The 27,910-nt window shown below is 41.9% G+C and overlaps 3 protein-coding genes and 1 pseudogene across 4 annotated transcripts in view; 3 read left to right on the top strand and 1 right to left on the bottom strand.

The window, feature by feature from the left end:
* Positions 1 to 3,500, top strand: part of LOC129854354 (chromodomain Y-like protein 2) — a 37,855-nt gene extending 34,355 nt beyond the window's left edge. The window contains exon 7 of the mRNA XM_055921296.1: positions 157 to 3,500. Coding sequence (XP_055777271.1) covers positions 157 to 315 — 159 coding nt within the window. The 3' untranslated portion in view covers positions 316 to 3,500. The remainder of the gene's footprint in view (positions 1 to 156) is intronic.
* A 3,105-nt stretch (positions 3,501 to 6,605) lies between these two features.
* On the bottom strand, positions 6,606 to 11,976 carry LOC129854352 (COX assembly mitochondrial protein 2 homolog). Of its 2 annotated transcripts, XM_055921294.1 has the most exons (5): positions 11,630 to 11,976; positions 11,055 to 11,121; positions 10,838 to 10,908; positions 7,217 to 7,288; positions 6,606 to 7,083 (listed from the first exon to the last, which is right to left on the bottom strand). In XM_055921294.1, exons 2-5 carry the CDS (start codon positions 11,089 to 11,091, stop codon positions 7,000 to 7,002), a joined length of 264 nt encoding a protein of 87 aa, XP_055777269.1. In that variant the 5' UTR covers positions 11,092 to 11,121; positions 11,630 to 11,976; the 3' UTR covers positions 6,606 to 6,999. The 2 variants fall into 2 exon arrangements, with proteins under 2 accessions (XP_055777269.1, XP_055777270.1); XM_055921295.1 differs by lacking the exon at positions 11,055 to 11,121 and having other exon boundaries at positions 10,838 to 10,949; positions 11,630 to 11,975.
* A 537-nt stretch (positions 11,977 to 12,513) lies between these two features.
* On the top strand, positions 12,514 to 15,945 carry LOC129854351 (centromere protein N-like; annotated as a pseudogene).
* Positions 15,946 to 16,105: 160 nt separating this feature from the next.
* Positions 16,106 to 27,349, top strand: LOC129854348 (ATM interactor-like). The gene is given in 5 exon segments (XM_055921289.1): positions 16,106 to 16,427; positions 20,223 to 20,348; positions 23,094 to 23,293; positions 24,753 to 26,504; positions 26,506 to 27,349. Coding segments are annotated over 5 exon segments (2,349 nt in total). The 5' UTR covers positions 16,106 to 16,196; the 3' UTR covers positions 26,546 to 27,349.
* The last annotated feature ends 561 nt before the right edge of the window (positions 27,350 to 27,910 follow it).

Genomic DNA, 27,910 nt, shown 5'->3' with positions numbered 1-27,910 from the left:
TATGTATATATATATATGTGTATATGTGTGTGTGTGTGTGTGTATGGGTTCTGTAACTAATACAGTACAATGCTGCCAGATCAAGTGTAAAAATGAAGGGCCTCGATCTATGACGCAGGCTGCCTCTTACTTTCTGTTTGACCCTGTGTGTGGAAGGTTCTGGAAGAGTCTAAATGCCTGGTGCGGAGCATCCTGAAGTCGGTCCTGGAGGAGGTGAATGAGAAGGAGTGTCAGATGCTCAAACAGCTGTGGTGCTCCACCAAGGGACTGGAGGCGCTCTTCAGCTACCTGCAGAGCAAGGTGTATGATAACTGACCTCTACACACCTGCAGAACTATCTATGGGCCACGAGATCTGGTCTTCAGTTACCTACTGAGCAACATCCCTGAAGATATAGGGCTTTGATCTTCAGTTACCAACAGTCTTCTTTAACAACCAGCAGAGCGTAGTTTGCCAGTCTCTGAGGCCTTATCTCCGCACATCAACATCTGGGTCTGCAGAGCACCACCATCAATGTTTTTTTTAACTTTGGTCATCCCTCAACTTCCCTGCCTGTAAGAGGGGATCCGCAAAGCATCAACTTCTGGAGAGGATTCATCTGTAGGATTCAGTCTGCGTTCATAATGGCCTGCTGGGAGTCCAGTGACCGTGAACAAGACTCTTCAGGAAACGGATGCACCGCAGCAGAACGTTGTGGGAGTGTGTGGAGCCAAAAGAGCTCATCTGATGGCTAATGTCATTGTTCAATTATTTATTTGAAAAGGTATTTAGATTTGATCCTAAATAGAAAAAAAGCATACCACGTGTATATATTTTCTATTAGTCTGCTGCTGTTTTTTTTGTATCGTGCTTTAGTCTTTCTGTTTTGAGGTGAAGTGTCCTCCTGGGCTCTGAGGTGTAGTGAAAATCAAAGCTATGCTTGAGGTCAGAGTGGAACATAGATTTTCTCACCTTACATAGCAGTAACCCTGGCCAAAGAAGTAAATAATAATTTAAGTGAAACCTGTCCATTGAATTAGGTGTGGTGTAATAGGAGGGCCACTGGGGAAGAGTTAGAGGTAGGTCATGCCCAATGATACACACCCATAATTGGGAAGTCAATGTGAATGGGCAGTGTTGACAGTGAACTTTTTCTGGATTTATATAGGCCGTTTTGCGATGCTCTTTTGGAAGTGTTTATTCAATTGCTTGTATTTGGTTTGTCAGTAAGGGTGTGTTTGACCTCTGATTGAATGTGAATATATAGAAGGGCCCTCTTTGACCACGACCAGCACTCCCATAGAGAACCAGAGCTGTCTGATGGCATCTTTTCATTAGAATGTGGAGACTGTCGATAGATCAAAAGGAGACCTCTCCCTGGGAAAGGGAGGAAAGAGAGAGAATGAGAGAAAGAGGGTGAGACATACGTCGTCATCATTATTATATCAGCAGCAATATGTGCAGCGTCATCATTATCATCAAGGTACATATATGACATGTATTACAGTACAAAGGTGTAGCGGGGGTGGTTTTCTTAACTACTCTTCTGTGTTGACTAACCTTGCCTGAGACCTGAAGACTTCTTTTGGCTCCCAGAGCTAATGCCCTGCCTTTAGCTCAGTGGGCTACTGCAGTCTTGAATCGTGAAGACGACCAGGGTTTGATACCCCTTTGATTATAAAGGCATGTATATTACATTGTGAAGAGTGTAGCTATGATATTTGGACAGATAATTATTTTGATATTACCTTGCAATCGGTTATTAGTGAGACATTGTGTATTTTTGTAACCACAGAAAGAAGTTTTGTCCCAAAGTAATCACTGCACTTTTCGTCTGTTGGCTGTCTGTGTTGTGAAGATGCAGTAGTAGTGCAGATAATACCTGCATGTGATGATGGCTTCAGGAAATGGGAAATATATATCTACATATATTGTATGTATGGATATCTATTTTTGGTTTACCCAATAATGAAATGTAGTTTTGTGGAAATTGTTTTGTATCATACAGGAAATGGTGGGTTTTTGCAGTTGTACACATATATGAACCATGTAGGTGTTATATGGTGTAACTATATGCATGTACAATATTGTAGATACGTGTGTTGCCTGTCAAAATACTTTACATTTCAAGGTATGTTTTGTATTGCCATAGTAAGCAATGTTAGAAATCTTGCACAATTATTATTTGTATTTATTTAAAGTTAGTGCTCAAGTTCCCCTTGGGGCTGCAGTGCCATAATGTTTCCCTTTCCCAAGAGGCATCTTTCTCTCTTATCTTCTGTTCCAGATATTCTCAGTAAATTGCTTTTTTCCCTAGATCTGCACTGTGTGATAGTAGTGACACAACAAACACACACAAAAAATGGTTACATGTAGCATAATTATGTTTAAAGGCTGTTGATAACCACTTTATGCAAAACTTTAAAACATTTAAAGTAATATTGCTATTAACAGCTCTGACAAATCAAAGCTCTATCAATTTCTAATCAACCATTCCCAATTATATTTGAATAACACTTTCCCTGAATTTCCCCAATTGATTTATTATTTGCGTGTTGATCAGTGTATTGCTAAAGTATAGTGTAAGATTAAATGTATATTAATATATTTGAGTTTTGCCTGTACCTCTCTCCAACCTGGTCTCAGAGCATTTTGTATTATTCTGTACGTAAACCCATACACTCCATTTAGTATGCGATGTTACTTCTGTATGGTATGTATTCATTTGTGGATGTCCATCAACCGTTTCGTATGATATGTTACGAATTTGCAAAATATACAATTATATTATGATTTGCTAAACGTATGATATGTTACGAATTCTAGCTAGGTGGTTAACATTAGCTAGCTGGCTAACATTAGCTGAGGTTAGGGGTTAGTATTAAAGTTAGGGAAGGGTTAGCTAACATGCTAAGTAGTTGAAAACTAGCTAAAAAGTAGCAAGTAGAGGAAAAGTTACTAATTAGCTAAAATGCTAAACTTGGTCGTGATGATTCGAACTCGCAACCTCTAGGTTGCTAGACGTTCACGTTATACACCAACCCATCCACACCAAACCAACTAATTTTTGGCTTAAGTTAACATCTGTCTTATCTAACCATACCAAACGTAACATATCATACAAATTTGTCTCTCGGTTTACATTTACTTTGTTACGTATAGTATGAGACAAGGCTGCTCTCCCAGGACCCAAATAGAGTAACATTGTGTTTGAATGATGCATTTGAATAATTTTAAGTAAAACCGTTATAATTCATTTGAGGACTTACCCTTGAAAATTATGACCGGCCCTGTAAGCCATGTGTTTAGGTTTAGTTTGTAAACTCCCATCTCCATATGATGTTTCTATGCATCTTCCAAGCATTTACAAACCTATTACATGTTGAGTTTCTACTCCTTTCTCTAGTCTAAAATCACACCTCGGGGTGCCTTAGGTATCTTTTGTCTGTAGGATGCTGTATCCATACGTTGTGAGTTTTGGGTGTCGAGCTGCTTTGAATAAACTATGACATTAATTTAAACATGGTGTTTTTGTTGTGTGTTTAAAAACTGTTTTGTTCCTACTTAGTCATCACTCCTACAAACTTTATTTTTGTTTGCTGCATTTGTATAGTACCAATGTCCTTGTTTGGATAAAAGCACACATAATTTGGATCAGATAAATACAAACTAAAAGAGCATCCTTCTGTCCTTGGGATACTCTCCATTGAAACACGCCACTTAAAATAAACATGAATGGGTTGCTCCTCTATGGCACTCTCACTATAACCCTCTTCAGCATTTTTTTCACCGTCACTCTGCTTTCCAGAAATGACTGGGGGCCTAATGCTAAACCGCTGTGAGTCATCTGGACAGGAAGAGGAGGAGGATTTTTGCTCTGAATGAAATATTACAATGTTGCACACAATTACCTAGTGGCATTCGTTCAGGATTTAGGCAATACCAACCATGGCTGTCTCTGTAGCATTTCATTCTGCATAATTAAGATGATCATCACTTAACATTTACAAAGTGCATGGTATTCCTAGTGCTAACTGCTGTATAGATGGTCATTGTATTATGTTTCTCTGGAAGATCCACTAACCTTATGGATGTCCAGATTAGAGGTCGACCAATTAATCGGAATGGCCAATTAATTAGGGCCGATTTCAAGTTTTCATAACAATCGGAAATCGGTAATTTTGGATGCCGATTTTGCCGATTTTTCTTTTTACACCTTTATTTAACTAGGCAAGTCAGTTAAGAACACATTCTTATTTACAATGACGGCCTAGGAACGGTGGTTTAACTGCCTTGTTCAGGGGCAGAACGACAGACTTTTATCTTGTCAGCTCAGTGATTCAATCTTGCAACCTCACAGTTAACTAGTCCAACGCTCTAACCACCTGCCTCACGAGGAGCCCGCCTGTTACGCGAATGCAGTAAGAAGTCAAGGTAAGTTGCTAGCTAGCATTAAACGTATCTTATAAAAACAATCAATCATAATCACTAGTTATAACTACACATGGTTGATGATATTACTAGTTTATCTAGCGTGTCCTGCGTTGCATATAATCGATGCGGTGCGCATTCGCGAAAAAGGACTGTCGTTGCTCCAACGTGTACCTAACCATAAACATCAATGCCTTTCTTAAAATCAATGCACAGAAGTATATATTTTTAAACCTGCATATTTATCTAGAAGAAATCCAGGTTAGCAGGCAATATTAACCATTAATTGTGTCACTTCTCTTGCGTTCATTGCAGGTAGAGTCAGGGTATATGCAACAGTTTGGGCCGCCTGGCTCATTGCGAACTAATTTGCCAGAATTTTACGTAATTATGACATAACATTGAAGGTTGTGCAATGTAACAGCAATATTTAGACTGATGGATGCCACCCGTTAGATAAAATACGGAACGGTATTTCACTGAAAGAATAAATGTTTTGTTTTCGAGATAGTTTCCGGATTCGACCATATTAATGACCTAAGGCTCGTATTTCTGTGTGTTATTATGTTATAATTAAGTCTATGATTTGATAGAGCAGTCTGACTGAGCGATGGTGGGCACCAGCAGGCTCGTAAGCATTCATTCAAACAGCACTTTCGTGCTTTTTGCCAGCAGCTCTGCTGTTTATGAATTCAAGCCTATCAACTCCCGAGATTAGGCTGGTGATAACAAATACAGTGGATTGTTCAGGATGAATGGAAGCTGGATATGAACAAGCATCCGATGAGCACTTGAGTGAATCCATTAATCAATCAAATGTATTTATAAAGCCATTTTTACATCAGCTGATGTCACAAAGTGCTGTGCAGAAACCCAGCCTAAAACCCCAAACAGCAAGCAATGCAGATGTAGAAGCACGGTGGCTAGGAAAAACTCCCTAGAAAGGCCAGAACCTATGAAGACACCAAAAGAGGAACCAGGCTCTGAGGGGTGGCCAGTCCTCTTCTGGCTGTGCTGGGTAGAGATTATAACAGAACATGGCCAAGATGTTCAAACGTTCATAGATGACCAGCAGGGTCAGATAATAGTCACAGTGGTTTTAGAGGGTGCAACAGGTCAGCACCTCAGGAGTAAATGTCAATTGGCTTTTCATAGCTGATCATTCAGAGTTAGAGACAGCAGGTGCGGTAGAGAGAGTCCAAAACAGCAGGTCCGGGACAAGGTAGCACGTCAGTGTTCCATAGCCGCAGGCAGAACAGTTGAAACTGGAGCAGCAGCATGACCAGATGGACTTGGGACAGCAAGGAGTCATCAGGCCAGGTAGTTCTGAGGCATGGTCCTAGGGCTCAGGTCCTCCGAGAGAAGAGAAAGAGAGCGAAAAAGAAAAAGAGAGAGAAATAGAGAGGCAGGATATAACCCCACCCACTTTGCCAAAGCACAGCCCCCACACCACTATGGGATATCTTCAACCACCAACCTACTACCCTGAGACAAGGCCGAGCATAGCCCACGGAAATCTCCACCACGGCACGAACCTGAGAGGGGCGCCATCCGAGACAGGAAGATCACGTCAGTGACTCAACCCACTCAAGTGACGCACCCCTCCTAGGGACAGCATGGAAGAGCACCAGTAAGCCAGTGACTCAGCCTAATAGGGTTAGAGGCAGAGAATCCCAGTGGAGAGAGGGGAACCGGCCAGGTTGAAACAGCAAGGGCGGTTCGTCTCTCCAGTGCCTTTCCGTTCACCTTCACACCCCTGGGCCAGACTACACTCAATCATAGCACCTACTGAAGAGATGAGTCTTCAATAAAGACTTAAAGGTCGAGACCGAGTCTGCGTCTCTCACATGGATAGAGAGACCATTCCATTAAAATGGAGCTCTGTAGGAGAAAGCCCTGCCTCCAGCTGTTTACTTAGAAATTCTAGGGGCAGTAAGGAGGCCTGCGTCTTGTGACCATAGCGTACGTGTACGTATGTACAGCAGGACCAAATCGTGAAAGATAGGTAGGGAGCAAGGCCATGTAATGCTTTGTAGGTTAGCAGTAAAACCTTGAAATCAGCCCTAGCCTTAACAGAATAAGGCTGTGAATATGACACTGACACATTTGTAAATGAATTAAATGTCCTGTGAGCTTGGAGGTTTCACATATAAGTAAAGCATCTGTTGACTACCCATAAGAAAATAACAAGGCAATTCTGTGTTTTGATACACTTTATTCAATAGAAATCCAGTGTTCATTCATCATCCCCAGTCAGATACGCAGACAATTTAAAACAATTATTTTGTTAAGTACTTTAAATATGCAATCAACCATGATTGCATGGGTGTTGGGTAGCAGTCCTCGAAACAGACCCCCCATATGAGCTCTGATCCCTGAGTAGCGAAATGATCATCCACCACTGTCTATGACAATCCACCCAACACTATTCAACACACATACTGAAACCGACACTATGAGAGACCTCTTGTGGCCAGATGTCCAGGCAGTAAGGTAGGCTTCTCCTGGTAGGCCCCCGTAAGTCTCAAGTCCTCCAATACCCAGTTCCTGTGCCCCTTTCTGGAGCATCGGCTCAGCCAGTACTGCCATTCAGAAGTCTTCCTTAGGGCCGTCTTTCAGCCTCTGTCTCATCTCTTTAGCATGCTGTTTGCTTTTCTCCCTCTTTGCAATCCGCTGTTGATCAGAAAGAGAAACACACACACATTGTTGAAAATACCAAAGTGCTCCCATCAATGAAATATGACAAAAGTAGTCATCTGGTGAGGCATCCCTTTCGAATTAAAACCAAATTGCTGGTAGTCCTCACCTCGTCCTTCAAACAAGCTCTCATGGCACGGTCCATATCATTGCAATGGCCAAAGAACTTCTTGACATTGTGCTGAGGATGAGACATTACAACATGTTTTTGACAGGTAAGAGTGTAGCTGTACTTGACTGCTCCTACACATTAGTTCAGAACAGCTACAGTGTAGAGCAATACAGTAGATATTTCAGGTGGTCTATGTTGGACATGTTCTTAGACGCTGTTGAGTCGTTCCACCTCAAAAAGCACAAAGAATAGGATTTTTACACCCACCATCTCAGATTGTTCTGAAATCGTTTCTGTAGTTAAACATATTAGATTAGCACTCCTGAAACATTAATTTGTTGAAATATAATTTGATCGCTGAGAAATTAAGCTAATTGATTGCACCCTAATTGGCCATTTTAATTTCTAGGATTCATATTATCTTTAATAAATATATACTGAACAAAAATATAAACGCAAGGTGTAAAGTGTTGGTTTCATGAGGTGAAATAAAAGATCACTGACATCTCCATAAGCATAAAAAGCGTATTTTCGCACAAATTTGTTTACATCCCTGTTAGTCAGAATTTCTCCTTAGGCAAGATCATCCATCCACCTGACAGGTGTTGCATATCAAGAAGCGGATTAAACAGCGTGATCATTACACAGGTGTACCTTGTGTTGGGGACAATAAAAGGCCACTAAAATGTGCAGTTTTGTCACACAACACAATGCCACAGATATCAAGTTTTGGCATGCAGAGTGCAGGAATGTCCACCAAAGCTGTTGCCAGAGAATTCAATCTTCATTTCTCTACCATAAGCTGCCTCAAACGTCGTTTTAGAGAATTTGGTAGTATGTCAAACCAGCCTCACAACTGCAGACCACGTGTAACCACACCAACCCAGGCTTCTTCGCCTGCAGCATCATCTGAAACCAGCCACCTGGACAGTTGATGAAACAGGAGTATTTCTGTCTGTAATAAAGCCCGTTTGTGGTGAAAAATTCATTCTGATTGGCTGGGCCTGGTTCCCCAGTGGTGCCCCTGCCAAGTCATGTGAAATACATAGATTGGGCCAAATTAATTTACTTCAATTTAATGATTTCTTTATATGAACTGTAACTGTAAAATCGTTGAAATTGTTGCATGTTGCGTTTTTATATTTTTTTCAGGATAATACCTAACTTCTGATTTGGACCATAATTTTTCCTAGCATGAGAAATCCAAAAATCAAAAGCCACCCAGACCTCCCCACCAATCCCACCTTAACAACTAGGATATAGTACTCTATGTGGCAGGTAGCCTAGCGGTTAGAGAGGCAGGTAGCCTAGTGGTTAGAGCGTTGGACTAGTAACCGAAAGGTTGCAAGATTGAATCCCCGAGCTGACAAGGTAAAAATGTGTCGTTCTGCCCCTGAACAAGGCAGTTAACCCACTGTTCCTAGGCCGTCATTGAAAATAACAATTTGTTCTTAACTGACTTGCCTAGTTAAATAAAGGTCAAATAAAAATAAAATGTCTGACAAGTAGTATGGAGCTGCTGCTTGGAGTATTGCGTCTTCATCCTTTGTCATATATTCCCTGTGATGTTATTTACCATAAATTAGTGTGAAAGTACCAGGTTTTGCCTACTAGATGCCGCTGTTTCTGCTACTGCCACCACAACCTTTTATCCATTTCGCTGGTCTCTTGTGTTTATTAAATATCAAAACATTTTCTTTGCAACTTTGGGTAGAAAACCAATATCTTTTGCTCATGATGAAAATAAATTGTATGGTCATCCTCACAATTAAAGCCAGTCCTCCATGAAAGCAATTCCGTTTGTCCTTCTCTTAGGCTTAATTTGTGTCCAGGAAACGGCCCCTCTGTGTGTGTGATTTATATCCCTTCAAAAATGGTCTGGGTTAGTTAGGCCATTCCTGGCGAACAAGCAAACCATTAGGCTATAGCAGTTCTAACTGTTTCAATGGTAAAAGTCCCAAACACACACTGTATAGTGTTTTTGCATTGGTAATGGTTTTGGGTTGGGTTTAATGGTACATGTCACTAATCACACTACATACAGAGATGTTTTCTAATCATTTTATTGAAAAACATGGAATGCCATGCAATGGTTTATAATTGTATTATTTTATTAGGGTTGTCATAACATTTTAGTTACTAGGCAAAGTTTTGGGCTTGTAGGAAAAGTGTTCATATGGGAATTGCTACATACGTATAGCCCTCTCAGAAAGCTGCCATTTGTTGGGCTATTCATGGGAAGTTGGGTTGAAGCATTAGGTTGTTAAAAGAAGGACAAACTGAATTGCTTTCATGGAGGACTGGCTTGACCACACTATTTATTTTCACCATGAGCAAAAGCTATTGGTTTTCAACCCTAAGTTTCAAAGAAAACACTGTGATCCATTTTTTTAAATTATTATTATTTTTCCACCTTTATTTAACCAGGTAGGCCAGTTGAGAATAGGTTCTCATTTACAACTGCAACCTGGCCAAGATAAAGCAAAGCAGTGCGACAAAAACAACAACACAGAGTTACACATGGGAGAAAAAAACGTCAATAACTTAAAGGTCCCAAAGCAACCATTTTTTTACATCAATATCAAATAACTTCTGGGTACCAATTAAGCAACTTACTGTGGTTGTTTTCCATTAAAATTGTCCAAATTGAAAAAAAAAATAGCTTCTTAGCAAAAAGCAACTTCTCAAGCAAGAATTTAGCTAGGACTGTCTGGAAGTGGTCTAAGTGGGGAGGGGAAAACTTAGACCCCCCACCCCCACACACCTGAAAACTAGCTGTTACTGGCAGAGAGTTTTGGAACTCTTTCTTAAAACTCCATACTGCCAAAACAAGCTGGAATATTAGGCAGTCTTTTCAAAAAGCTCTTACACTAAAAGGGCATGATCATTATTTCATTATATTCATTTCATTATCATCATTATTGAATTGGAAATATAAATAAAACACAGGCAAATCACATATTTGACTTCACTGGGCCTTTGATAAGAACCACAAGAGACCAGCAAAATGGATAAGTGTGTGGTGGCAGTAGCCAGAACAGCGGCATCTAGTGTGCAAAACCTGGTACTTTCACACTAATTTATGGTAAATAATGCAAGAGACTTCAATGGATAACTTCTCTAAATGGGGAAAAACCATCACCAGATTCCCAGAGAATACAATAAAAAAGGGTCAAGAAGCAATACTCCAAGCCTCACAGCTCCATACTACTTCTGAGACACAGAAAACTGATACTGTATACTGGTTGTTGGGGTGGGATTGGCCTGGGGTGTGGTGGGTCCGTGGGTGGCTTTTGACCATTTTCTTGGATTTCTTATGCCTTATGCAATGGTAGGAAGAAGTTTGATCCAAATCAGATGTTGGGTACTATATTTGTTGAATATTATGTGAATTCTATAAATTAAAAGGGCCCATTCAGGAGCAATCAATGAGCTTAATTTCTCAGAAATAAAATAAAATTTCAACAAAATAATGTTTCAGGAATGCTAATCTTATCTGGTTCTAACTAGAGAAACGATTTCCGAACAATCTGAGATGGTGGGTGTAAAGGCTTGCTGAAATGACATGTAATGAAATGACTCAGTCTATGGTTCTCAGGCAAGTATAAAATAACTTACCTCCGTGTGGCACTGCTTCAGCAGGTTTATCAGTATGTTGCACTCGTCCGTGTGCAGGTGAGGCGACAGATCAGGATGCATTCTGAGTTAAGGGCTTACCACTCCAACAATACTGGAAAGACAAACAATACCAACCATGTTTGTGACTACAATGCATGCTGAAAATTACTATTTGACTATTTGGGTTTCTGTAATGTGTGTCTACTCTAAAGGATACTCCATCCACCCAGTCCCTCTCCATCCTGCAAACTCATGGGGATGATCCGTTTTCTGTTTACACTTACCTGCAATGAAAGAGAAAACAGGTGTAAAACACAGGTGGGCAGGTTAAAACTAATACAAGTCTAGGTAAAGACATGGATAGCATTGCCTGTGTGGGTTAATGAAGGACAGAGTACCAGACACAATGAGGAGTGGCAATTGTCATACAAACCCATCCTTTCATCCTGATTCATCTCAAAACTGTGATTACCCGAATAGTGATTTCAGCCTCTACTGTAACAAGTAGGCTAGAAGTTGGCAGCGTTGTTATAAACAGTCATAAAGTTGTGGTTGTATAGAAATGGACTTTGTTACATATTCAGAGACCGGTTGAAATAGACTCAAATCTGTATGCAGCAAAGGGGCCAAGTTGTGAAATTGAATGATGCTAGCTAGCTAGTTAGTTACAGACTGTTCTAGCTACAGTACAACTCACAGACTGGTAGCTGGTACTGTAGCTACCAAAATAGACTGGAATTACCTTTAAAAGCTGTGAATAGAATAAGGTAGCTAGTTAAATAAAGATATTACCAGTTCAGTTGGGATATCATTGAGATATCTATCTTCCAGGAATAGAATATATCGTAGATAGCAAGTTGACCAAATGTAGCTAGCTGCCAATGCCTAGTAGCGAGAAATACCACTTAAGGGCAAATGCAACGTTCTTTCAACCCCTTGTTTTAACTCCTATTACTGCCAGGTTACTGTCGATGTATTTACATCTAACTAGCTACTGTACAAATCTTGAAAAATGTGTTTAACAATTCTGACATAGCATTCAATTGTAAACCTAATAATGTATTTGATAAAAGGAGGACATGCTGGTAACATGCTAGCTAGCTAGCTACACTTCTCTCACTCTTTCGTAACAGCAAAGACAGTACACTCAGTGGAAAATGATAACCTGATTGACACTACAGTAGCAAATCAGACACCTGCTACCGTTGAATGGTGGTCCAATCACATTAATTGTTGATCACATGTGGGCGGGCACTCCCTCAACGGGCACACAGCAAATAACTCCAGTCATTGCACGACTGGAACATAAAACACATTTTATTACATATTTATGTACGATTGTAATATGTATGCATTATACCTATATCATCAAATGTAATTAATCCTAAACACTGTGCATCTATGCCTCTCCAGCAGACGGCGCCATCGCATATGGCAGTGGAAAGACGAATACATTTTTACGAAACAAAATCCCAGAGCTCAGTTTTCTATTTATTTTGTTTTTACACGTTTTTTGTATAATTTAGGACAATATTAAACCCATTTAACCCAACATAACCTGTAAACATCTCTAAAGCATCTCTAAAGGATGTGAATATGTGGTAAACGTTATTTGAAGAGGAAATGACGAAACAGGAAGTGCGACCCACCAAATAATTCCTATTGGTTGACTCTCGTTCGGCGGTTTGTTTTGTATTTGCGTGTCTGCTGTTAGCTTGCTATCTAATGCGTTTTAAGAGTTTACTTGGTTAAAACATACATTTTAAGCATGGGTGACTCTACAAATCGTATATTGCAACGTTTGATACGACGTATCCCTTATCAAATGCTCCAGACAATGTTTGGCAAGTGGGCTCATCTATCAAGGGAGGACCTGCATTCGCTGGACTTCACACAACCAAAATGGGTGTTGACAGAACATCTACTGGCTCTCTGTGAGGTAGATGTAGCTGCTTGACTATATAGTTAACGTTACCTATCTAAGTAGCTTTCTAGTGATGTGATGTTCTCTTTAGCTAACTTGTTCATTTAATCTAGCTCACCTTAACAGTTCATCGTGGGCTAAGTGTAATCAACATTTTTTGTTATACTTTCAACCTTTCTGATACAATACTTTTATCTTTCCCAGGAGAAGGGCTTGACAGTGAAACACATCACAGAACTCGAAATGATCTGTAAGTGTTATCTGACAGTGTGAATTAACTAATTTACCCCTCAGTAGCCAATGGTCTACTTAGTTGTCAGTAATAGATAATACATTTCACCAATGCTTTCCAGATATCATTGAGAATCCGAACCAGGGAATGTGGCATGGCTTCCAGCTCCTTGATGCAGAGGGTAAATGAAAGTCTACATTTAGTATCTGGTGCTTTCACTGACACTCACAAAGTTCCATTTGAAAATGGACCCTAATCAATATTAGAGTTCCAAGGTATTAGAGGTAGCCTAATCAGCATTACTGTTCATTTCAAGTATATTTTTCTTCACAGAGGATGCACCATCCATTGAGCTGACACAGTTCAAGGAACAGTTCAAGGCCAACCTCACAGAGCTCATCAGCCATGTATGTATGACTTCCAGCTTTTATATGCTTGGTAGAAAAGACAGAACTAACATTCATTAAAATGAACATTGGCTTGTAATGTCCCTCAATTGCTGTGTTTGCATGTGCCATCTCTGTCAATGCCTGTGTTTGTCTTTCCTTCCAAGGTGTCTATTAAAATAAAGAAACACACAGATGAGGCCATATGGATACGTGTTGCCTGGGGCGACAACTTCACAAAGCCTTACCACCTTAAACCCACATACGTTGTCCACCATCTTCAGACCCCTTATGTCTTTGTGACCGGCGTGACTTCAAAGCATAAGCCTCTTTTAAACCAGGCAAGGATGCTTTTTAAATTGCCCCTGGGGGGATTCATAACGTCATACGTCATGCAATGCTTTGAATTCTGTTTCTATGGTCTGTATCGCCTGTTAAACAGACTGAGTTCTGTCATACAGGCCTTGGTTCTGGCCACCAGATATGGCTCTATGAAGGACGCTCACCTCAGTGGACGGAACCTCACCGCCATCAGAGACCTACTGATGAGGCAGTACCAACAGGTAGTCCTTGGCCCTGTCTCCTATGAGGGGACACGGGCCATATAAAAGCCTTTATCATGACCATCCCACTGCTTACTATAAACAAGTAAAACCTATAGAACTAACTATAGAGATTCTGAGTTCTGCACCTTTTCATTCATTCATAGGTGTTCCCCACCAAACATCCAAAACCTCTTCAGGAAAATAATCCTGTCCCTAGAAGTATGTTTTGTTGTCTGCTTATAAAATACAATTGTAATGTATAGATGAACATAATCATGGTGACAACCACATCTAATTAGATATCAATAGAATATTGACATAGTTTATGTTTCACTGACATTCTATTTTCTAATTTTAGACCCCAATATAGAGAAAGAACAGGCTGAGAATACAGAGAACCGTCTTCAGATGGCCTGTGTGGCCTTCGGCGATACCTCAAATGCAAAAAGCTGTCTACAAGGTGCACGAAGTTGAACTATGGGTTGTTTACAAAAATCTTTCTCCTCGTGTGCCTGCTATGCTGTGTGTGACAATGTATTCTGCTCTATTTTCAGCTGGAGACCAAGTTCCGAGATAACTCTAACAAAACGTTGACAGGCAGAGAAGAGCCCTTCAGAGGAGTGGTGGAGTTTGCCAGCACCAACCTCCTAGAGTCACTCAGGCACTGTGTGTCCTCAGGTACAGTATCTATAAGTCTGGGGCTGGGCTTTGTTTAATATCCCCTTTAATCTCTGTCAATGGGAAGAGCTACATCTTCTAGTTTTTTTTAACCTTTATTTAACTTGGCAAGTCAGTTAAGAACAATTTTTTATTTACAATGACGGCCTACCCAAGCCAAACCCTAACAACGCTGGGCCAATTGTGAGCCATCCTATGGGACTCCCAATCACGGCCGGTTCTGATACAGCCTGGAATCGAACCACGCCTCTAGCACTGAAATGCAGTGCCTTAGAACGTTGCGCCACTCGGGTGCCCCATTAGAGCGCAGAGACAACAAATTATGAACAATAGCTCTCTCTTTCTGCACTTTGTTCCATACCCTCAGGTTTAGAAGTCACGTCTTCCAGGTGATGCTCAGCGTTATAACATTTTATTTGATGTGGTTATAGTTAGTTAACTGCTCATATATATATGGCTCCGCTTCTTTATTCAATTCTGTCCATGGCCACAAGGGGGCAGAGGAACCATGACAGACTTTCATTGTGTCCTTCTCATTCTCCAGACAGATGTGCTGAGTTGTTTGATGCTTTTTGGAGGGTCTGCTAATAAGTGAGTGGATTCGATTAGACTGAACTGGGGTGAATCAGGCAATGGCCAGTCACATGACCGGCTAAAACCGGTGAGGGCAGAGTACCCTGCTCAAATTGAACAGTAATATGCTCAACCTGGCCATATTGTCAACATGGCAGCGTGATGGATCATTCAGAAAAATACGTCTTTTCCATAAAAATGTATGTTCACATTTTCAAACTAGTTTTCTTTTGGACAGTAGATAGTGATATATCCTAACTCATTACTCCATGTGTTACATCACTTTTGTTTCGTGCGGGGCACCCGGCTCATGCCAGAGAAGACGCACAGATTTAAAAAACAAAATCAATCACTTTTAACCCTGTGCAAACTCAGCCCTACCCCGTGAACAGGGTGGGTAAAAATTAATCCCCTTAGTAATTGCTTGTGTTTTACAGGTATGGCGTCAACCCCAGTCACCCCTCTTCTCTCATCCATCACACAGAAAGGGAGAAACTATTTTGTTATCACAGACAAAGGAGTTTAAATCAAATTTAACTATAAAAACTATCAGAACAAGTAGTGTATATTTTGTATTAAATGTGTTAACATTTTATGGGGTTTAACATATTTTTTTAGAACACCTTGTTTACCCATTCATTCTGTCCTTCGCCCAAGTGTTAACAATAATAATCATATTGTATTGTTTCTCAATTAATATACTACAATCTGTACTCGAATAAATGTTATTGGATGGATTTTTTTTACTTTGTTACTTGAGTAGTGTACAGCAAAGGGTCATGGTTTGCTTGTTTTACATTTTTGCACATGTAATATGTCATGAAGTAGCTACAGTATTGCCACTTGCCCAGCCCTCTGATGTTGCCAGGACGCTTGTGTGGGAGTGGCTATCTGTTGCTACGAAAGGTCTCCCGGAAGTGGACCCGTCCTCGTATTTTCCGGACCATATTTTCCTGGCTTGTTTGCAGCAGCGTTTCTGCTGCTTGAGGAGCAGTTGGTTTGGTGACTTGTCAACAGAAACATGGCTGCCTCTGCGTCCGGGAAAGCATACCGAAACGATAACGCTTCCATGGGCAGTCAAAACTGCATCGAAGAGCCCCCCGCACCGACGCGGGAGATTATCAAACCGTCAATCATGGAGCTCACCAAAGAAGTGCGGACCAATATCCTATGTACGGTGGAAGGATGTGGCAAGATTCTACCGAACACGCCAGCCCTGAACATGCATCTCGTGAAGTCCCACAGAGTAAAGGTAGCTAGCTTGTTAGCCTATTTGTAAGTTAATCAAAGGGGCTACTGACATATTCCAACACGTCGTCTTTCTATTTTTCAATTCATGATGCTTGTATCACTAACGCGAGCTCGTTAGAGGCATGCTTATTGGGAAAACGGCAAGTCATTGTGCACTGTTTGAGGCCAGTTCTTTGAAGTTGGCTAGCTACAACTGTATATTGTTGACAACGTTACTTTCTTACTATTGTGTTACATTTCTTTAATAATAAATAATGTTTCAATCATCCTAGGCTAGGATCATAGCTGTATGAGACTGATTATCCGCGCTAATGTTACGTTAACTAGCTTTCTTGTACTGCCTTTACATGTCAGCCATACAAATATATTATGTTAAAATCCACACGGTTAGATGTGCACAATAATACGAATATTTTGGATATTCAGATTAATATAATAGTACGTTTAAAACGTTTACATGCTTTGCAAGAACAACGATTTCACTAATAATTCTGCTTTATATAGACATCTGAAATTAGGCTACTGATGGGACTTTTGATAAATGCCGAAAATCGCCAATCAAAATAAACGTTCTACCACATTGACCATGTTATATTTGAGAAGACGATCTGATTCTGCGTTACAAACATATGTCCTAAGTGAAAAGATGCATACTTTCAGTTTTACCGAACTCACGCACGAGGGAGGCTTGCGCTACGGGTGCTAGCACATGCCCAGATCAAATACACCGCTGGAACGCCAATTAAACTGTTTACATGCCATAATTCGAAGGTTGCTCCGAAAACCAGGTGTTTTAATCGGTTTATGTTTACTTCGATGATAAGCAGAGTAAGGTGTTTACATGACTAATGCCATACTCAGTTTAATATCGAATTATTAGTGTGCATGTAAACATACATGTCTCCATGCCCACATGGCCTAACTACGTGTCATATTATTGAGAGTCATTTGGTTCTCAAGAAGTTTCTGTAAATTCAAGCAATTTAAAATAACCCTGAGTGAATTAATGTTTAAATGGCTGAAGATGGGCTAAGCCTGAGATGTGCAATGAAATCAGTCTGTTCATACAACCAACTGTCACACTGTCTTTAGGCTAAATATGAAAACTAGTTATAGTTAGGGAAAGTCTTGGAGACATTGGTCCTCCTCTTAACTGAAATGTATGCAATGTCCTCGCCTAGTCTTGCTGCCCCGTGGGAGTCCTAGTGATTCCAGTTTCCCCCAAATGAATGCTGTTCTCTGCTGGGATCTAGCAATCCTTTGGCTTTCTACAGACGGAGTTCGTTGAAAAAAAAGAAAATGTGAATGTTTGAATTTGAATTAGGTCTGAAAAGCACTTCATGTTCCTCATTTCCCCACATAAGTGCTAACTGTTCTCAATATTGAACTAATTAAACTGGGCCTAATGCAGGAGAATGTTTCCTTCATGAACTGCTGCACCATGCATTTTCTCCTCCATCTCTCAATGTCAATCTGAACAAAATTGTGTCAAGTGAGCATAGTCTTAGATGTCTATGACTGTGAAAGGGCTGACAGTAGAGGCAAGGCATTCTTCCTTATCAGGTTCTCCGCTAAAAGCACCGTTTACCGCTGGGACCATGTGACTACAATCCCAACGCTCTGTTTTAACGTTTAGAAACGTCAATTATCACTTGCGATACGGTTTTCGAAACATATGGAACTTAACTTTCATTTCAAGGAGAAATAATCTTTCAATAAAATACATTTACTGTAGCAGGTTTGCACAGATCCATACGGCTGTGTGCCTCCAGCCACACACGACACATCCTCCCCGGTTACGCTTACACACAGGTGTTCGAGCACGCTAGATAGCTAGTTAGCACAGGTGGTCACCTCTGTCTTCCGTATAAAACCGCTGTAACATGGAGCTATGGCCGCGTGGGAACACTAACCATTTAAAGGTGTGTAGTAATTTAACATTTCGTTTAAAAATATTTATATCTCACTGATATTAAAGACGTGTTACTTATTACGTTTCCAAAACCGTATCGCAAGCAGTGCGTGTTTAACATTCAGAATTAGCGTCGGGGCTCATAACAGAACTCCCCCGGCCAGAAGATACCTTCATAAATAGACACTAAAGGTAGTTATGGGCTAACGCTACTCAACCGGAGTCATCAGGCCAGGAAAGCACAGGCTGCTTACTGTGCCTCCGCTGTTACGCACTGGCCAGGCTTGTTCTGTTTTATTAAGGGATGCAGAAAGAGATGTGATTTGTGTTATAACACGGTTGTCGCTATGATTTGGGTTATACCAAGGTTGTCGCTGGACACTCACTGTGTCTTAGCTCGGCTGAACTGCCATATCACATTTGCTGGCCAACTGCTGGATGTGTGTGTAACAGGACAATCAATTTAATTTCACACACTTCTGAACATTACAACGGGTACTCAAATACTTGCCTACTGTACTAAGCAGGCTGTAGTGTCGACTAGTCACACTTTGCATATTAAACACCTCTGATGACCTGACTTCTTGAAGTAGCCTACTGACAGATTTTCAGTTTGTATTTCCTAGCTGCTATGCTGCTCAGCAGACCCTACACAAGCTGTCTTGTAGCAGACAGAAACAAAGCTATCTCTGCCCTGTCTGCCTGTATCACCGTCTGGCGATGCACTGTGCCTGGTCTGTCTGCTGGGAAGGGACATAATAGTGTCATGGAGAGCAGCTCAGGGACTGTGCTCTGGCCTAGAACAGACCGTCTGAATGTTAACCTGCTCATCTGCTGCTGCACAACACCAGTGAGTCCATCTGCTGCTGCAAGTAGCCTATGCAGAACTGTATGCCTCTGACGTAACCTTTACAATAATATAAGATACACTGTGTCTGTTTACTGTGAAGACAGATCATTTTAGCACTATGCAGGATGTTTATGTATATTAGCCTAACTTCCATCGAAATGTCTCTTTTACTAGTACTGTACCAATTTTGGACTCCCGAGTGGTGTAACGGTCTAAGACACTGCATCTCAATGCAAGAGGCATCACTGCAGTCCCTAATTCAAACCCAGGCTTCATCACATCCGGCTGTGATTGGGAGTCCCATAAGGCGGTGCACAATTGGCCCAGCGTCGTCCGGTTTTGGCCGGGGTAGGCCGTCATTGTCAATAAGAATTTGTTCTTAGTTGACTTGCCTAGTTAAATGAAGGTTTAATAAAAACCAATGACACAGTAGATGTAGCCTGCTAGGTGACCTTGGCCAGTGAAATATTGCAATGCTAATAATGATGGTTAGGCTGTACACACGGGTCGATGCTGAGGTCTATCTGTGGCCTGTGAGTGTGTGCTGTACTCTTACATAAGCATCATGCTGCTGTTCATTGAGTTAATACAATGTGCTGCTGACAGCTGCTTCGGCACGGCTGTCTGGAGACTGCCAGGAGTGTGGAGTGATGTAGCACACTGGAAAGCACAAACTCGATGTGCTGTTAAACTAATAACTTTCATCTCAACCTCCTTAAAGTCATAGATGTGGACCGTCCATCTGGACCACCTTCGTCTGTGTATTTGCCATTCGTATGTTTTTCTACAAAGGATAATTGGCGTGTCCATCTGCTGGATGTTTTCATTGTAATGGTACTCAGAGGCTAAAATCATCACTAACTAAAGTATAACTAGGCCTAGCCTTTAGCTCAGCAGTCTTGAGAGTGGTGCTGATGGCCTACCTTTCTACTTGTTGTTGGTTAGCCTACATTATTTCAGTGCTGATAGATGACACTAAATCTTAAGCCTATAATATCACAATCTAATCATTCATCCTCTCTCTCTCTCCATAGGACGGTCTTGTTAACCCCACCATCAGGAAGGTCATGAAGGGTTCTCAGAAGCTCTACTGTTGTCCCATAGAGGGCTGTCCGCGAGGCCCCAACAGACCCTTCTCCCAGTTTTCCCTGGTTAAACAGGTACCACATCCCTACAGTCAGTCTAAGATCTGTATAATGCCAGAGATGGCCTGACTGAAACCACCCAAGTTAGACTGTTAGGAATTTTGTTAATAATAACTAAAACAATTTCTAGATTTAGATAAAACTATAACTAATTGAACTCTGCATGCCTAGTGAAAGAGATTTGTGCTGTGGGTTATAAAGTAAGCAAAAAGGGTCATTAAACTATGGTTGAACTGACCCAACTTAGCCCTGAGATGTTTAGATAAGGCAGTGAGTAACTTTTTAGGTCTTCCATTATCTTGAGTTGTCTGCTAAAGTGGTAATAAATTATAGTGAGCCTTCAGGAGAATAGATTATATTGTGTGTCATGTGTATGCGCTGGGGAGTTGGAATTAACTTTTGAACCTGTTTTATATTGGTCAGGAGGAGATTTATTCTGTAACCTATGACGTCATATCTTGTATATAAACTGTTGTTTATGGTCAAATGGTAGCGTGCTCCGAGAATAAATACTATTATCTAATTTTAATAAGACTGTATCCTGTCTATTTTATGTTAATAAGTATCTTACAAGTTCTTATAAATAGACAGATTGATTTTAATTAATGAGTACATAGAGGAATTATTTAATTCCGTTATCATAGACTCATGCAGATTGTCTAATGAATGGAAAGACTGAGACAGACATTACCTCCTGGTTTTCCCTTAATCACTTTCCAGTCCTGCTTTGGATCTCCCCTGAGATCCTCATGGTGGATGGGAATTGTAAATGACAGGAAAGTGTGTCTAATAATTATGTCTCAATAGAGAGGCTTTTGAAGTATAACTAGGAAATTGGAATTAGTGAACAAGAAGGGAATAATACATTCCTTTATAGCTTTTTTCCAGTTCATGTAACGAGTAACCTCCTCTCATAGCCCTATGTACAGTTGAAGTCGGAAGTTTACATACACTTAGGTTGGAGTCATTAAAACTCGTTTTTCAACCACTCCACAAATTTATTGTTAACAAACTATAGTTTTGGCAAGTCGGTTAGGACATCTACTTTCTGCATGACACAATTTTTCCAACAATTGTTTAAAGACAGATTATTTCACTTATAATTCACTATCACAATTCCAATGTGTTGTATAGCACACTGTATTAATTATACAACTAATATAAGGACAGGACATGAGACGGGAGTAGAAATTAACGTGGGCATTGTTTAATGCGTTTCACAGGAAGAACATTCCAAGCATTTCAACGTGGGGGGGGGGGGGGCGTTACAGGTACCCTAAAGGGACAAAACTAGAATTTCAATACACAACACATTGAGTCTGAAGTTTACATACACTAAGTTGACTGTGCCTTTAAACAGCTTGGAAAATTCCAGAAAATGATGTCATGGCTTTAGAAGCTTCTGAAAGGCTAATTGACATAATTTGACTCATTTGGAGGTGTACCTGTGGATGTATTTTAAGGCCTACCTTCAAACTCAGAGCCTCTTTGCTTGACATCATATGGAAATCAGTCAAGACCTCAGAAGAAAAAGAATAGTGGACCTCCACAAGTCTGGTTCATCCTTGGGAGCTATTTCCAAACGCCTGAAGGTACCACGTTCATCTGTACAAACAATAGTATGCAAGTATAAACACCATGGGGCTACGCAGCCGTCATACCTCTTGGGAAGGAGACGCATTCTGTCTCCTAGAGATGAACGTACTTTGGTGCGAAAGTGCAAATCAATCCCAGAACAACAGCAAAGGACCTTGTGAAGATGCTGAAGGGATCAGGTACAAAAGTATCTATATCCATAGGAAAATGAGTCCTATATCGACATAACCTGAAAGGACACTCAGCAAGGAAGAAGCCACTGCTCCAAAACCGCCATAAAAAGCCAGACTACGGTTTGCAACTGCACATGGGGACAAAGATCGTACTTTTTTGGAGAAATGTCCTCTGTTCTGCTGAAACAAAAATATAACTGTTTGGCTGTAATGACCATCGTTATGTTTGAAGGTAAAAGGGGGAGACTTGCAAGCCAAAGAACACCATCCCAACCGGTTAGCACAGGGGTGGCAGCATCATGTTGTGGGGGTGCTTTGCTGCAGGAGGGACTGGTGCAATTCACAAAATAGATGACATCATGAGGAAGACATTTCTTGTGGATATATTGAAGCAACATCTCAAGATGTCAATCATGAAGTTAAAGCTTGGTCGCAAATGAGTCTTCCAAATGGACAATGACTCCAAACATACTTCCAAAGTTGTGGCAAAATGGCTTCAGGACAACAAAGTCAAGGTATTGGAGTGGCCATCACAAAGCCCTGACCTTAATCCCATAGAAAATTTGTGGGCAGAACTGAAGAAGCGTGTGCGAGCAAGGAGGCCTACAAACCTGACAGTTACACCAGCTCTGTCAGGAGGAATGGGCCAAAATTCACCCAACTTATTGTGGGAAGCTTGTGGAAGGCTACCTGAAACGTTTGACCCAAGTTAAACAATTTAAAGGCAATGTTACAAATACTAATTGAGTGTATGTAAGCTTCTGACCCACTGGGAATGTGATGAAAGAAATAAAAGCTGAAATAAATCATTCTCTCTACTATTATTCTGACATTTCACATTCTTAAAATCAAGTGGTGATCCTAACAGACCTAGGACAGGGAAGTTTTACTAGGATTTAAATGTCAGGAATTGTGAAGAACTAGGTTTAAATGTATTTGGCTAAGGTGTATGTTAACTTCCGACTTCAACTGTATATTCTCTTCTATCCAGCACTTTATGAAGATGCACGCAGAGAAGAAGCACAAGTGTTCCAAGTGCAACAACGGCTACAGCACAGAGTGGGACCTGAGGCGCCACATAGAGGACTGTGGGAGGACCTACCGCTGCACGTGTGGCTGTCCCTACGCCAGCAGAGCAGCGCTACTGTCACATATCTACAGGACCGGCCACGAGGTCCCCACAGAACACAGGTAGACACAGAATGTACAAAACATAAGAAACATGTGCTCTTTCCATGACATAGCTTTCACCTGGTCAGTCTATGATCCCTTATTGATGTCACTTGTTAAATCCACTTCAGTGTAGATGAAGGGGAGGAGACAGGTTAAATAAATATTTGTAAGGTTTGAGACAATTGAGACGTGTATGTGTGCTATTCAGAGGGTGACTGGGCAGTACAAAATATTTAAATGCTTTTGTACGGGCTATAGTAGTAGATGCCAGGCACACTGGTTTGTGTCAAGAACTGCAACGTTGCTGGGTTTGTCATGCTCATGCGGGGGGGGGGGGGGGGGGGTGGTATGCAAATCAATATTAGTAATGTTTTGTTAACTCGGTGTATACTGGATATCATACTGGAGGGCAGTGTTTCCATTAGCAGGTTATTGACGGGTTTTGGCCGATTTAAAAAAAAAAAATAATAATTTTAAAAAATATATATATATATATATATATTAAATACACAAAAGGCATAAAATATAAGCATTGCCGGAGACATTTTCCAGCAAAAAAACATCCTCCATAAATCACATTAGCTACACATGGAGGTTGGTTCACGTCATCTTTCAATGATCTCTCTACTTTGCTTGTTTAACTGCCTGCCTGTCTGTCTTGAGCTCATGCTCTCACTAGCAAATTAGCATTGTATCAACTGGAACTGGCCCACAAAATGTTCACATGCCAGTCTGTGACGCACCGCTGCATGCACGTGACTCAAGGGAGAAGGATGATTTTATGCTACATGAATCTCCCTAAAATAGAATTTACAGTAATATCCACCTAGGAGGAATATAGGATATTAAATAATCGTGCTTCCCTACTCTTCCTCTTATCTACTGCCTGTTTGTGTAGTTAACTCAAAAATACTTGTCTAGCTACTGAACCAAGGATGGAGGTACAGACAAGTGGACAAATAGACACTGGAACAAAGGATTTTGACAAGCCAGATGGACAGATTGAGACATGCATTGTGCAAGGAGCCAACCTTCACTTGGTAGGCTATCCTTCCTACTTGCATATTGCAGTCACTTCCATGTGGTGTCATTGACTCGGCAGTGGGTGCTCCTAAAAGCATTATTCTACACATGACATTCAAATGGGTTTCTATTAAATAAGTCTTGTATTTGGTTGACATGCTGTTGGAGGGGATTTAAAGATGGTGTGGACACGTGGTGGCAGAGAGGCTCAAAGTCTTCAAGTGTCATGCAGTTTATCCAGTAAACCATGTAATTATTCAATAACAGGTCATGTTGGGACAAACGCCTGCATGCACAACGTGGCTTGAGAACAGACCTTGAATATGACTGCACAACGATTAAATGAGAGTGCTGCCACTGCACCTTGCTTTTATTAGTGTTTGTCAAAGCTTTATAACTACCTACTGCTGTTTTGTCAGCTTGACGTATTCTCTCCTCTGCCCTGTGTTTGCAGGTATCCACCAGTGAAAAAGCGGAAGATGGAGAGACAGATAAATGGAGCAGAAAAAGTCAAGCCCACTGAATTCATGTGTCAGATCATAAAAACAGACAGAGAACTTTCAGAGGACTCCCTCCCTCCAGACAGGGTCTGCCACAACATCCCCCCTAAACACCTCCACAAACTCCTCCTACCCAAGCCCGAAGTGGCTCTGGTGAATTTCCCTGTGATGCAGCTGGCCCATCTCCCCGTCCTCCTCCCCTCCACAGAGAGTGGGGTTCTGAGGTCTGTGGTGCTGGCCATGGACAGCCAGGGCTCCTTCAGCACCCTCCACCTCATGCCCCAGTCCATGGGGGCCATTGTCCCCCACCTGGACCCTAAGACCCTGGGCTTCAGGGGCAGCATGCCTGTCTCCCGCTCCAGTCTGGGGCCTGTCAGCATGGGGGTGCAGGTAAGTCTGGAGTCATTGGGCTCTGGCGATGACCTAGGAGGAACCAGGGGGAGCAATACCTCCACCAACATCCAGACAGACATCTCATACTTGTCCAGGATGCCTGTCGGGGTGGGGATGGAGGTGTGCCCCGTTGGTGAGTCGTCAGTCTCATCGTGTTCTCAGACAGATATTAGTGTGAGTGCTCAGATCCTGCTGCCGGTCAGTGTAGAGACCCAGACGTTCCCTTCTAAGGCCAAAGCCTCCACCACCATCGGGGCGCAGACAGACACCCACACCCTCAGCCAGCTGCCATGCCTCTATTCCTCCCCATCCCAGTCCCCCTACATTACCAAGCAGACTCAGACCAGACTCGCCCTGGCTGGGTCAGAAGAGAGGGCTCAGATGGACCAGGCCATCATGTGCTCAGACCTCTTCGACAGTTATTCCCTCAGTGTCTCAACACAGACTGCACTGACAGACGGACGCTTCAGAACCCACGGTGTAGACCCCCTCTCCGGCGTCGGTAACGGTCTCTATGACGACGACAAGTCAGCAGGAGGCATGTGTTTTGGCGTACAGACAGACGATCTCCAGTCGGGCAGCATGGCGGACAACCAAACCCAGACCACCTTGGCTCTGTTCAACGACCTGGAGAATATCTTGTCAGGTCACTCTCTGTCCGGTCACCAGACGCAGATGGATTCTTCAACAGGCTGTGGGTCAGGTCTGGGCTCTGTTCAGGAACAGCACACGGGCATTGACTTTGACTTTGAGGAATTCCTGAACGCAGCCCACATCCAGACCCAGACGGAGGAGAGCGAGCTGAGCGGTCTGGGGGCTGACACGCCCCTGGAGGTCCTGGACATCCAAACCCAGACAGACTTCCTCCTCCTGGAGGGCCTGGGAAATGGTGAGGGGCCGGGTCGGAGCCAGGCCAGCGACCTGGAACTGGAGATGTTTGACACCCAGACCCAGACGGACCTCAACTTCCTGCTGAAAGCCGGATGCCACATGCCACTGGGCAACATTCCGCGCCAGTCCAGCTTCTCCATGAGCACAGAGTCCTCTGACACTGAGACGCAGACCGACCTCCGCCGATCGCTGACACCAACACCAAACTCCAACACCCTTCCCTCCGTGTCCCAGGGTGACCAGGCCAGGCTCTTGAGCAGCACGGAGACTCAGACGGTGACCGACGCATCTTCTGAGGGCCTCGGAAACCTCTTCCTGACCAGCAATGAGACCCAGACAGTCATGGACGACTTCCTGTCAGCTGACATGGCCTGGAACATGGAGTCCCACTTCAGCTCGGTGGAAACGCAGACGTGTGAGGAGCTGTTTGCTCTTTCAGCACTCTGAGAAGCCCATCAGCTGAACCCCCCCCCCCCACACACACACACAGGGCTACCACCTCAGCCCACACAATGGGTTTCTGGTTTCCGTCAAGGAGGTCCTGGGCTCCTACTCATCATCCTCTACAGTCTATGTCCCTCTACTACTGAAGGTTTAGGTGTAGAAGTGAGCCGCCTTAAGAAGTCTTAGGACATTCTACAGAGGGGTAGCATGTCTAGGATAACATTTCCAGACATCTCCCTCATGCTAGCTCTAAAGCACTTTATTATCAGTTCATGGATATGATTTCCTATTCTTGTTTACATGTTTATTTGCACGTCTTACTACTTAAAATATATATTTTGTCTGAAAAGCAAGTTTAGTCCGTTTTCAAAGTTTTAACACTTTGCTGTAAGAGAGTATGTAATGCCTGTTGAGCCTTTCCTTAATCATACTGCTATTGAATGGCTTCCGGCAGATTTGATGTGGCACAAACATACTAGTGAAATTCTAAAATACTTGCCACACTCCCATTGTTGACATGTGATTGTGAAGTACAGTCTTGTAGAATTGCCCCATTGTTACAGGGCCACTCACCTATAAACTGGGTCACCACGTTAGCAGACTAGCCTGTCATGGTCTTTGACTTATTTATTAGCTGGCTGTAAGTATATAGCAGCACAGTGTGCTGAAGTGATACAACACTGTAGAGAAACACTATGAGGATCTAGCTACTCACTAGTCACTGTGATTACATTGTGGTTCTGTATGTCCACCACCACCATATACAGTGCCTTAAAGTGTTCACACCCCTTGACTTTTTCCACATTTTGTTGTGACAAAGTGGGATTAAGTGGAACAAAAAATGGAAAATATAACGAATATATCTTCATTAAATAAGTATTCAACCCCCTGAGTAAATGCATGTTAGAAGCACCTTTCAATTACAACTGTGAGTCTTTCTGGGTAAGTCTTTAAGAGCTTTCCACACCTGGATTGTGCAACATTTGCCCATTTATTATTTTCTGAATTATTCAAACTCTGATGAATTGGTTGTTGATCATTGCTAGACAAGCTTTTTTGGGTCTTGCCATAGATTTTCAAGTAGATTTAAGTCAAAACTGTAACTCGAACATTCGGTAACATTCACTGTCTTCTTGGTAAGCAACTCCAGTGTAGATTTGGCCTTGTGTTGTAGATTATTATCCTGCTGAAAGGGGAATTCATCTCCGTGTCTGGTGGAAAGCAGACTGGACCAGGTTTTCCTCTAGGATTTCCCCTGTGCTTAGCTCCATTACGTTTCTTTTTTATCCTGAAAAACTACCCAGTCCTTAATGATTACAAGCATACCCATAACATGATGCAGCCACCACTATGCTTGAAAATATGGAGAGTGGTACCCCAAACA

The sequence above is a fragment of the Salvelinus fontinalis genome, chromosome 4 (genome assembly GCF_029448725.1).
Source record: "Salvelinus fontinalis isolate EN_2023a chromosome 4, ASM2944872v1, whole genome shotgun sequence".
Lineage (NCBI taxonomy): Eukaryota > Metazoa > Chordata > Actinopteri > Salmoniformes > Salmonidae > Salvelinus > Salvelinus fontinalis.
Note: the sequence above shows the minus strand (reverse complement) of the source record. Positions and strands in the feature narration are given on the sequence as shown.